Consider the following 12,464-nt stretch of genomic DNA (forward strand, 5'->3'; position numbering starts at 1 on the left):
CAATTTTGAGGGAATTATAAACCCATGTCAGTGCACAGCAAGGGAGAAGGGGACAACATCAAGTGAACTGGAGGCTTGGTTTACTGTGGGCAGACTGCTGGGGTGACCAGGAACCAGCACCAGAATGATAAATCCAGGAACTCAGGGCGGCCTGCAGTGGGTCTTCGTGGCCACCGCACTCTATGACAGTGTTCCTGTCCATTCTTTGGAATTCCTCGGCCTTATTCCACTGTGCACCCCCCTCCCAACCCCCCACTTTCCAGCTCCACAGGTCTTACAGAAATTTCTCACCACCTGTATAAAAAGAAAAATAATTCAGCCTCTTGACATAACCCTTCTGAGCAAACAGGGTCTTTTTTTTCTTCTGCTCATAAAAGAAGGGGATTTCCTCATCTGGTTTTTAGACGGAACACTAGTAGTCTTCAGAGTGTCAAAGATGTTCTCCTGGGGGATTACACTGGTGCTGAGGGGCAGCAGGGTCTCGGAGGCAGCATCAGTTGGTGTCCATGCTGCAAGCCTCATCTTCCCCCGTGCCCTGCTGCGAGCTGCCTGGGCTTGTCCCTCCCTCAGAGGATCCAGGAAAACCGACGACTGAAGGCGTCTTATAAAATTCATCATCTCGACGTTGGTAAAATAGCACATAAGCTGCTTTTGTCTAAAACACAAGAGGGGAAAAGTCCATTCACCGGTTGGAATGATCACCCATTCTCCCAGCTTTTTGCTCACTATTCAAAACAGGGCTTTTTTCTCAGGGCTCTGCCATCTTGCCCTGTGCCACCATGCACAGAGGCAACCAGGAAGGTGACCCTGCTCAGAGAGTGGGGAAGGGCCGGTGCCTGCGACCAAACCCGGAGAGTGAAGCTTCTCATTTAGCAAGGGTTCTGGAAGGAAGAGCAGTCAGCTCTTTTGTCTACCACTCCTAGCTCCCACTGTCACATCAGGATAGCCCGGGAGACCCTTCTCAGCTTTTAATCCATCAGGTAAGAGGAGGAATCAAGCACTAGAGCCTACTCACCACTATCTGATCCTCAGAGGCCAGGGACACGTTGCTGTCATCAAAATAATACCATTTCCCGTTCAGTTTGTTCTTCGCGTATGCAGTGTCTGCAAGTCAACAAAGAAAATACCTCTAGCAATCACCAGAGAACTCATCTGGCCAGTTTATTAGGCTTGCACTAAACAACAATAAAACTCTAAAAAAATAAAACAAAGGCCCTGAAATTAAAAGTAATTTGCAGGTGACAACTAAAAGATAACTCATCTTTTTCTGAAATGTGTTCTTCCTCAAAAAGGGTAAAAGTAGGGACCCTGGTGGGCTTAGCCAGTTAAGCATCTGACTCTTGATTTCAGCTCAGGTCATGATCTCAGGGTTGTGATTTTGAGCCCTGAGCTAGGTTCCATGCTGGGCATGTAGCCTGCTTAAGATCGTCTCTCCCCCTCTCATAATCTCTCTCCCTCCTGCCCTTAAAAAAAAAAAAGGCAGGGTGGTGGTAAGAATGGAGCTGTCAGGGACCAAGGCTTAGCTGTAAATTTGGGAAACTAATCAAAAGAATAGAGAAATCCTGTATCAATCTTCAGGATGGCTGTAAGTAATCATCCAGAGCCAAGGGACCCACAAAGGAAGCTGATAGTTTAAGATTTTAGCAAAAATGGCTCTCAAAAAAACCGGTCAAGTCAAACTTCACTTGGTCCAGCAGATGGCTACTACTGCCTCTTCCTACCTCTGTATCCTCCGGGTAATCCTGGTGAGGGACACCCTAGGCGTTTGGCTTTGCAGAGCTGGGACGTGGACAAGACGCTTTAAATGTACCTTTCTCTGAAACTGTGAAAAGTCTGTGGCTGGGTAACAATTCCTCGCAGTGGTCCTAGCATTCCCACAGCAAACACTTTCTGTCTGGATTTTATACTATTCCCCAGCAAGATGTGTTTACAACAGTAATCCCAGCAGCAATGAGCAGTTCCTGTCCCTTCCAGACTACGAAACGACAGGCTCTAATGGAGAACTGCTTGCTTGTCTCCACCTGCTGCACTGACTTGGGGCCAGCCCTTCAGCCCTCACTACAGCGCCTACCCCAGGGGTGAAGAATGCAGGAGAAGCTGCCGAGGGCCTGTCCCTACTGTCCCTCTCCCTCTGCCCCTCCCCACTGGCCCAGCTCTCTCCCTCTCTCTCTCATCTCTCTTAAATAAATAAATCGTTTAAAAAACAAAAACCTACACATTCCAGACATTCTGGAAGATAAGGTAAAGCAGAGAAAGTTTCCCTGCTTTCTGCTTTAGCACAGCTGTGATACTGGCTTCCGCAATGACACAAGTCTGAACATGTCCTGGGCATGTCCCCATGTTATCATTCATTTTCTTTTGCAGTGGCTGTGCGCTCTTCCAACACGTAGGTGGAAAGCAGTGCCAACTGCTGGGTCACTGATGCAGCTACTAATTTTTCACTACGATAGCTGAATCTTTGTGCATAAAGCTTTTTCCCAATGTCAAGTACTTCCCATAGGATAGATTCCCAGAGGTGGGACTATTGGATTCAAGAATATGAAGACCAGGGGTGCCTGGCTCCTCAGTCGGTGGAGCATGAGACCCCTGATCTTGGGGTCATGAGTTCGAGCCCCATGTTGGGAGGAGAAAGTACTTAAAACTAAGATCTTAAAAAAAAAAGAACATAAAGAGAAAGAGAGAATGAAGCAGTACCAGCAGCAGTTCAACAAAGCCTGACACCTTATGCTAGAGGCCTGAGGCGCTGTGTAAGGCACGTAAGGCAGGGCCCGGCACACAGGAAAGGGCCAGTGAGACTGGCCGAGGGCATGTCAACACGTCAGAGGCAGCAACGCCAGTACTTACAGTGGCCAACCCCCATGGCTCCATAATGATTAGACACGGCAATGAGGTCATACACATAAGGCCTCGCTGACAGGTCACAAACAAACTCCGACATGTTCAGAGCTCTGAGCACAAAACACAAAAATGGCCTTTAATACATTAAACTCAGAGAGAGAAGCAGCAGTAACCCACCAAACCCTTTAATGCACGAAGCTGGAACACGGGAGCCCTCGAAGGCAAACCACAGCAGGAGCGAATGAAGAGGCCGTGGCAGCTGGGGCCCAAGCACTGCACCCCACGGTGAGGACGGGCTCTGGGCACGGACAAGAGGGCTACAGCTGCTATGCGGATCCTGGCTGTCAGGATCGAAATTACAGCTGGAGCCATAAAAACTTCAGCTAAGGGGCGCCTGGGTGGCTCAGTGGGTTAAGCATCTGCCTTCGGCTCAGGTCATGATCTCAGGGTCCTGGGATCGAGTCCCGTATCAGGCTCTCTGCTCAGTGGGGAGTCTGCTTCCCACCCCCTCTCTCTGCCTGCCTCTCTGCCTACTTGTGATCTCTGTCAAATAAATAAATAAAACCTTTAAAAAAATAAAAAATAAGAAACAAAATAAAAAAAAACTTCAGCTAAATGCCAAAACAGATCCCAGAACACTTCCCAACATTTTATTTTGAAAAATTTCGAACATACAGAAAAGTTGAACACATTTTGTCTACACTCTATCCATCTCTCTACCTCCACTCCCACCCCCCAGGAAGCATTTTAAAATCCACACTTTGGGGGCGCCTGGGTGGCTCAGTGGGTTAAGCCGCTGCCTTTGGCTCGGGTCATGATCTCAGGGTCCTGGGATCGAGTTCCGCATCGGGCTCTCTGCTCAGCAGGGAGCCTGCTTCCCTTCCTCTCTCTCTCTCTCTGCCTTCCTCTCTGCCTACTTGTGATCTCTTTCTGTCAAGTAAATAAATAAAATCTTTAAAAAAAAAAAAAATCCACACTTTGTGGATGAACTCTTACTTGGTTGACTTACTTTCCTGGGCCCATCATTCTGCATCCTAGGACCCGGGGACACAAGTAGGCAGCCGGTCCCACTCTCCGCCTCAGGGACCGGACAGGTGGCTCTGCGCCCCTGCTGCTGCCCCCAGTCATCCAGTTTTCTGGAGCAGCAGCCCTGTGTGTCTGCACCCTCCGGCTGAGCCCAGGCCCCCTGGACCCATGACGGACGGGAGGCCCAGCTCAGTTAAGGAGCTACCCTGAGCCTGGGAAGCGCTTCTGCTGGACAATCTTTTCCCCAGCGGTAGGAGGATGGGGAGGGGGGTCAGCCAAAGTCCAACTGCCTGCAGCCCAGCAACACACATCCTAATGCAGGACAATCTCTGGTGACAGAACTCTCAGCCGGCCGGTGCCCCGGTCTCCTGCTGACTTTTTAATTTTCCGAAGCTCAGGGACCCACCTGACCGGGAATTCCACAACTGTGTCAAGCTTATCCCTCCAGTATCGGTTGTAGGAGAAGCGCTTGAGGTGGACCACCAGGATCTTCGGCAAGGACCACAGGTCAAACTTCTTAGTGGCCTGCTGATGCTTCTTACAGGTGGGACAGTACCTGAGGAGGAAAGAGAAACCTCCACTCAGCGGGGAGGCGGCAAGCCAGGGCCCCCAAGCACGGAGGCACAGTCACAATCCCACAACATCCTTTCCTGCACTCCGCATGGCTGCTTGGAGAGGTGGCGGCAGCTCCAAGCCAGCTTCTGAAACGGGGGTCGGGGGGAATGGCTTTCTCGGTCCAGAAAACTGGCACAGAAAGGCTGCGATAGAGGGTCAGTCATGTAAAGAAGTGACAAAAAGTGACATATCTCCCCACCCCCATAAAAGGGTTTCTCTGTACATAGATCGACCCAGCAGATCTCAGTCTGGGCTGCACGAGTGTCCGCCCCCAGACTGGGGGGCTGCATACCAGGGGTCGTGTTCCCCAAGGGTCTCCATAGTGGTGAAGAGCTCGATGCAGTCTCGCAGGGCCACGGCAGTCTTCTTCTTCTTCTGAGGCTGCAGCATGCTCACGTGCTTCTCATAGGCCTGTGGGGGACAAAGCGCTGACTTCCCGTGGGGACATGAGTTCTGCCCAGGTGAAAGCCACAGCCTCCCAAGCTCCCATGCCCAGGATATAATGTATTTTCTGGAGCCTCAACATATAATGACAAAATCTTTCAGTGCTTTCCATTCTCAGTCTGACCCAGAGTTTGTTAAATTGCTGGGGAACCGGTGAGACTGACCCAAGTGCACAGCGAGGGCAGAACCCAGCTCTCCTCCCGACCAGGAGTCCCCAGTCCCTTACCTCAGACTCCTGCTCGTCATAGTAAAGGCTCCGGGTCTCGCTGTCCCAATCGATGGCCAATGTGGATCGAGCTGTGGAGGAAGACCCAAGTGTCACTCATTACTAACAGCCAGCACTCGGGGAAGCGGTGAGAAGAAAACACTCGGGCTGCGCCATCAACTCCTGCCTCCCTCAGCAGCCACAGCAAGACGATGCTCTGCCCTGAGCCAGCCCCCAACGTCTTTTGGCAAAGATTCCCTTGGTGCCGCAGTAAGCTCCAGAGGCGCTAACCATATACGATACCGAAGGGGATGAGGCCAAGATGAACTGACGGCGACCAGATTTACCCTCCTGCCTTAACTCATGAGAACACCTGATGCAACAGCGGAAGACTGTTTTGAGACGGGGTACAGGACAGAGGAAGAGTTCGACTGATCCCCGAGATCCCCGAGAGAAGGAAAACAAGGTGCTGCCCACAGGGGCCCGGCCTACTGCCTGCAGGCACTGTCCAGGCCGCAGTGTGCAAGAGAGGGGGCAGGAGACAGAATCCGTAATGCACTGACAAGAGGAGGAGGCCTCACAGAGAGGAGGGAGCTGCCGAGACAGGGAGAGAAAGACCTGAAAACGCCTTAATAAACCTGGTAAGAACACACATTTTTAAAGAGATCCAACAAAAAAGAAAGGGAGTGAGAGAAAGCTAATGTCTTTTTCAGTGAAGGAGACACAAATGCTTCGGGGCAGGGGTCTTCCCTGACCTCGCATGCTCTCCACACCATGCGCGTCCTGCGCGGCCTCTTCCGTGTGCTCAGCAGCCCGCGTCACAGGCTCCAGCTAACGAACAGCCCATGAAATCCATGACCATCATCTAGATGGGTCACATGTCCTGAGCAGTCTTACGGAACAGAAGAAACAGGCACGTAGTCTCATGAGCAAGAGGAGTCCGCTGCCACGCAGGAGGCACAAGAAGTGTTATCAACCCCACGCAGAGGCCCCGAGCGTGGTGGCGGTGGAGGGAAAGGACCAGAGAGACAAGCCTGGCAAGATGGCAGGGGCAGGCACTCGGGCCTCGGGAACAGTCTTTAGGGAGCTTTAAGCCAAGGCTCACACAAGCGTCTATTCATGGAGCTCAAGGGAGACGGCGAGAGCCCAGTGCAGCGTGTACCGGGTACAAACAGGATTTTCAGACGGATTCTCAGCCCCCTCACCAAGCCCAGTGTGAAAGGTCACAGAAAGTGCTTACAGTTGAGTTTAAGTAGTTTTCCATCAGTTGCAAGGGAATTTATGTCAGCTGTTCCATAGGAGTTCACGAGGCTGAAGGTAAAAAGCCTTTTCGGGCAGGGCTGGCCTTTGACCTTCTTTTGGGTGGTCTCACCGTGGTCACCACCCAGCTCGTCCTCCCCACTGCCTTCCGTTTCTGAGAGCTGCTCTTTGCCTTCTTCCTGATGCTCCATTTCTTCTTCGTCTTCTCCTGGCACACAAACAAAAACCAGTGTATGCAGTCTGCCACTGCTTCAATGTTAACTATTTTACTTCATACCTAACTCCGGTGCTTCCTCCCACAGTTTGTCCCGTGTACGTGAACGTCCATCTAGCCCCTACAAGGCACCTGAATTCACCCTCACGAGGTGGTGAGATACAGAGGGGCCCTGCTAACGTGTGATGACTGGGCTTCAACCCACATCCTCTGACTCGTTCAACTTCATCATTTGACCCACAGAGAGAAAAGGACCAAAGGGTTAAGAAACGTAACTTAAAAGTTACTTTTAAAAATATTACTATGATCACAAATACTGAGCAAAAGCCTTCAGTTCCTCTACAAGAAACTGCTGACTGTCCCTTCAACAAGGAGTCGGTGAGAGTCTCTCAAATGTAGTTGCCGGGCTGGGTCCCGGTGACACAGCAGACAGGGCCCTCCCTATCTTTTCTTTTTTTTCTCATTATTCATTTGAGATTGCTGAGTTTCAAGAATTTTGTTTCATTGATTTTTTTCATGGTAATCTACACCCAACATGGGGACCAAACTCAAGATCCTGAGATCGAGAGTCGCATGCTCTTCCGACTAAGTCAGCCAGGCGTCCCTCGGGAGTTTTACCAGGCATTCTGAAGACACACACTTCCATTTCCCAGGTATTTCCAGAGAACTGGTATGTGTGGCGGCAGTAAAATGATCCATAAACATAGCCACGGTACTCTTTGTTGTGGGGGAAAGGGGAAAGTCAGGGTATTGGGTAAGTAATTTGAACAAAGATGGGACAAACTCCAAAAGGTGATGTAAAAGTAAGAGAAGAAAATACTTAAAATATCAAGTTTATATACTCAGGAAATAGCAGTAAGACATGGAAACTCTGAGAAAAAGAGGATGTTCTAACATAAGAATCCTCTTTTTTAAAGCCAATCTGCCTTGAGAGCGCTCCTGAGGAACGAAGTCAGGCTCAGGACAATGCAGCAATTTCCTCTCAGGTCACAGGACAGCACCACCATGTATGAGGGTGTGACATGGACCCCCAGGGGCACCGTTCCCAACAGCCAGCTGGCCTACGACAGCAAGCCTGGCCCTCACAGACACTCTTTTTCCGACCAGCTCACTTGGCTCCTGAGACAAGCTGCACTGCCGCTTTCACCGCCCAGGTGAGCCTGCCCCACTTCCCTACCTGCTCCCTAAGAGGGACACAGCCAAAGCCTGCTTCCACCCCGCTCAGTGAACAGAGTCCCAGAACTATAAAAACTGTGTTTCCCAAAAAAAAAAAAAAAACAAAAAAAACTGTGTTTCCCGGCTATGCCACTGGCTGCCAGTTACTCGGACAATATTTGGAAACTAATGTTGTGCGTACCATAAATGAGAAAAGTAAGCGGAGTCCAGTGAAAGCAGCTACCCCAGATCACTCAGAGAATCAGCAGGAGACAGGCACCACAGGCCTGACAAGGAGCCATGGCAGTAAAGATGCAGAAGAATTTCAGCATTGAACGGAGTTTGAAGTCTATGCACCAAGACTCCATTAAAGGATTCAAAAGCAGTATTTGCAGCAATAGCAGTAAGAGACAGAATGTCTACAAAGCGAGGCTAATTATAACAACAGCAAATACTTCCACGGTGTGATGATTAACTGAGCATCTACTATGTGCTAGGTACTTTACCCCACATTATCTCATTAAATTGTAACCTCGACTCTGTGAAACAGATGTTATCATCCCATTCTACAGACGGGTGAACCAAGGTTCAGAGGAATGAAGTGACTTGTTGAAGTCCACCCCACATTTTAAGCTAGGAATCACAGTGCTTGAACTGCCCGAGCGCTGAGAACCCCATGGATCACCCCAGGTCTGCTCGGACACCGCCATGGCTACTCTGCCATCTCAGCATGTGGGGCCGGAGCAGAAAACACCCTCCTCTTCATCCCTAGCAGGAGAACATGATATTCTGGGCAAGAATAACATAGGACTGGGGCGCCCTGGGTGGCTCAGTTGGTTAAGCAACTGCCTTCGGCTCAGGTCATGATCCTGGAGTCCCAGGATCGAGTCCCACATCAGGCTCCCTGCTCAGTGGGTAGTCTGCTTCTCCCTCTGACCTCTCCCCTCTCATGGTCTCTCTCTCTCTCAAATAAATAAATAAATTCTTAAAAAAAAAAAAATAACATAGGACTATACTAAACACTCAACCTAAATTACTTCTCATTTGCAATATCCCCTGAGGACAGAGCCTTATGGGCATTTTCCAATACAAACTCTCACTTTCCAAGACTGTGCATGTCTTGGAGAAATCTGAGCATTTGGATTTGCAACTGAAAAGTTATAGCAGTAAGTGGGAGGACATTTGTGGTTTTATGGTGATAAATCCACTAAGTCACAGAGGCCCCAAAAAGAAGGGTGACGACCATAATGCAGGTCAGACACAGCTCCCCAGTCAGGGATGAGCTTGCAAGCCTTTGGCCACAGGAGGACGGCGAGGGCTCCGGGTTTCCTGCAACCAGCCTTGCCGGCTGCTTTGCACACCATGGCTGGCTTTGCTCCCGCAGGGGGAGCTATCACGAGTCACCAATCACGGGTAGCTTCCTAGGTAGAATGAAGGAAACACTCAAGAAACTGTCTCTGCCCTCTGACTGGCTGGACAGGACTCCTGTCCTTCACAGTGGTGCTGCCGCACCAGAGTGACGGGTAAGGGCCAACATGATAGCTCTTCCGACGGAAGCCAGGTCATGGAGGCCGTCAAGGGCTGGCTAAGCACCCACTCCGCCAGCCCCAACAGACCAGAATCAATTCCTGACTTGGCCTTGTGAACCTGGGTAAGTCACTCAGGCTCAGACTACCTTACTCAGGTAAGTCCTGTCAGGCTAGCTCCGCCTGAGGTGAAAGCCAGCCTACATGTCTGAGAGATTCCACGAGGCGCCCAAATTGGACAACAGGCACTGGCAGCGTGGAACGGGTGCGACGGGGCTCCCAGGCCTCTTCTCCAGTCAGAGCCCCCGCCAAGCCTTACAGCCTCCCTCTCCCGTGTGTGCACCCTTGGAAGAAGAGGGAGGTCAGGAGGGATTTGGTCAGTCACAGCTCCAGTGCGTGGCGAGCGCTCACCTTCACAGCTGCCCCTGGAGCCATTGCAGGCCCCCGGCTCCAAGGGCGAACCGCCGGACTCCTCAGGCAAAGGCTGTTTTATATAGCGGCTGGAAAAAAAAGGACAAGGAATTATTGTTAGCCGTAACATTTACTTGTTTTTCTCCACTACTCAGCTAAACGTGGTTCACAACTGATATACAGCCATTCACAGAGCCATTCAGGTAACTAAAAGGACTTTAAAATCGGGGGATGGCTCAGTACTTCAAGAAACTGAGACAAACCCAAAAGATGTTTGAGTATCAAGTTACTGGAGACTCTGAATCATCTGTGAATGTCTGTTTCGAGTCTTCTACGAATGTCACGTGACACCATCATTAAAAGAAATATTTTTCAGTAACATTAATCACCAGCTTCAAAATAATAGTGGAGTATTTTGGAAACCGTATTCAAACACAAACAGACATCAAAACACTAGAAAGCCTAAACCCAATGACTGACAAGTGCAACAGATACAATTCCAGGGACCACAGAGGAAGCTGAGGTGCCCAATGTCACGGCGCTTAACAGGTGCCAGACACCCTGTCTCCGCAGCACCTGTCCTGGCCCTGCCAGGGGGCAGGCCCAACTACCTTTTACAGGATTGAGCACCCGGGACCAATACAGGCACCCAGTGCAGGGGGGCGGGGGTGGTGGTGTGCAGGTCACTACTGTGGCTGGGCCCCTTGCGATTTTAGGTAACAAGCAAAAAGCGTTCCTGCAACCCACCTGATCCGCTCACAAACAGCCTGGTACAAAGACTCGAGGGTCAGCTTGTGCTTGGGAACAGAAACCAGCAGTGGCTGCCCGTATAGCACAGCCCCAGATGAGGTACTCGACGGCCTGGACTTCCTTTCCCTGAAGTAGACTGGAAGCGTGACACACTCAGAGCCATCAGCGGAGGTGCCGCAGACCTCGTACCTACGTCAATCACACAAGAAGGCACCTTCAGCAGTGGGCCACTACGAGCAGCAGATATCTGAGCTGCAGCTACGTGGTGGCCAGGACTGTGGTTGCTGGGACAAACCATACCTCAGTATAAAAAGTGGATAAATCATTTCCAAGATGATTCTAGAAGCTGGGTCAGCAATCCCAAGGGTCACTGTCAGCAAAACGTGAACCTACACAACCTGGGACTCGGGGCTAACATGATTCTCTTTCCCCAACCATGGCCTCCACTCTGTGGTCCTTCAAATGGAATCAACACAGATGACAGCCATCATCTGGACCATCACTGCAGACATAGAGGTACTAGGGGGGCGGGGGCGGTGCCTGGCCACCAAGTTCATCATCTTTTTTAACCAAGGAGCTCAACTTTTAAAAAGGTATTCCTATGTGCCCTGACCTTTAATAAAACCAAATATCATACAAGAATGTATACCCAGAATATTAGGCAAAGATTCTTTATTTCAAATAAGGAAGCAAATTTATAAAACTTACTGCCATCTTTGTTCAAAAGCATTGAAATTAAAGAATCATATTTATTTTTTAAAAAATTAGAGAAAACCAAAGAAAATGCTAAATACAAATCAATGATTTTGAAAAATGTGTCTTACTTAGTGAATACATGGGATTGAGGAGATTTATAGATGTTTTATCCTGGAACAGATGTTACCAAAATTGCTGGCAACCGACTGTAGTCTTTCCCTCTTCCTATAGGGGGAGACACAAACTTACTGATTCAATTTTTGAAAACTATAAACACAAACACACACACACACACACCCCTCCCCAGATGCCTGGCAAACGATCCTAAATGAAGTATGTGCAGGAGGAGTTCTAAGAACAACTCATAAAAATGTCTAAGATGTGCTCTAGGTAAAGGCCCTCTGGTCCAGCATTAGGGTCAAGAACCAGGTCTTGGGCGTGAGGCTGGCCCAAATTCCACGTTGACGTTGTCACTTTCTGGCTGCTATAACAGGGCTAAGTGCTCCCCTTTGACTCTGCTTACTTGGTGAACAATGGGATTACCCACCTTGGAGGGCAGTGGAGAGAATTCAGTAAAACTCAGCAGCACAGTGTTCCACATGCTCAAAAAATATTCGTGGTACTAGCATATTTTCACGACAATTACGACTTCATCTTTAAAACAATTTGCTTCCTTATGGTTAGCACTTGGGCCTCCACAAACTCTTTCGTTGGTGGCGGTTTGCCAAGCTCCCCACATGGCAATGCCCCAGTTCCTCTAAGCTCTGGTGTGTGCAAACACTAGTTTCTAGAATTGAGGGGAGACGCTGTTCAGGACTTAGGGTCAGAATGGACAGCCTTAGCCCAATGGCCAGCATGAGCCCTGGTGCCCTCCATTTGTAAAGTGAGCGAAGATGGCTGTGAGTGGGGAGGTAGTGTGCACAAGTGTGAACAGAACCAGGATCTCGGATGTGGTCAAGAAGTACTCCGTTTAGAGTGATCTAGATGCTGCAGGCCCGAAAACTTAAAGGGAAGATAAGACCTCCTTTGCGTACTACATTCCTCAACCAAAACACAAACCAAAACAATCCTAAAAACCTTCCTCAGCAGAGTCAAGTTTCCAGTGAGAGGGAATGAGGGAGAAAAAGCATCGGTGTGGTCCACATCTGAGCTTCCCCGAGCAAGTGGCTGTCAGGGAGCTCGGGCAAGCTCATGCTCCACTCCACCCCACCTGGGAGAGGGACACAGACACAGTTACAGGGCCTTGAAGTAAGGGGACTTGGAAGGGGTCCAGGAGGCCTCTGGAGCTGACGGTGTACTATCCCCACCCAGATGAGAAAACTAA

General features: G+C 49.8%; 1 protein-coding gene across 2 annotated transcripts in view; it reads right to left on the reverse strand.

The window, feature by feature from the left end:
• Positions 1–63: 63 nt before the first annotated feature.
• Positions 64–12,464, reverse strand: part of USP4 (ubiquitin specific peptidase 4) — a 51,773-nt gene continuing 39,372 nt past the window's right edge. For both annotated transcript variants that reach the window (XM_045992002.1, XM_045991999.1), the window contains 9 exons: positions 10,442–10,633; positions 9,695–9,783; positions 6,369–6,596; positions 5,150–5,220; positions 4,772–4,890; positions 4,271–4,420; positions 2,845–2,948; positions 1,016–1,104; positions 64–655 (listed from right to left, as the gene is read on the reverse strand). In XM_045992002.1, coding sequence (XP_045847958.1) covers positions 494–655; positions 1,016–1,104; positions 2,845–2,948; positions 4,271–4,420; positions 4,772–4,890; positions 5,150–5,220; positions 6,369–6,596; positions 9,695–9,783; positions 10,442–10,633 — 1,204 coding nt within the window. In that variant the 3' untranslated portion in view covers positions 64–493. The remainder of the gene's footprint in view (positions 656–1,015; positions 1,105–2,844; positions 2,949–4,270; positions 4,421–4,771; positions 4,891–5,149; positions 5,221–6,368; positions 6,597–9,694; positions 9,784–10,441; positions 10,634–12,464) is intronic.

The sequence above is a fragment of the Meles meles genome, chromosome 20 (assembly GCF_922984935.1).
Source record: "Meles meles chromosome 20, mMelMel3.1 paternal haplotype, whole genome shotgun sequence".
Lineage (NCBI taxonomy): Eukaryota > Metazoa > Chordata > Mammalia > Carnivora > Mustelidae > Meles > Meles meles.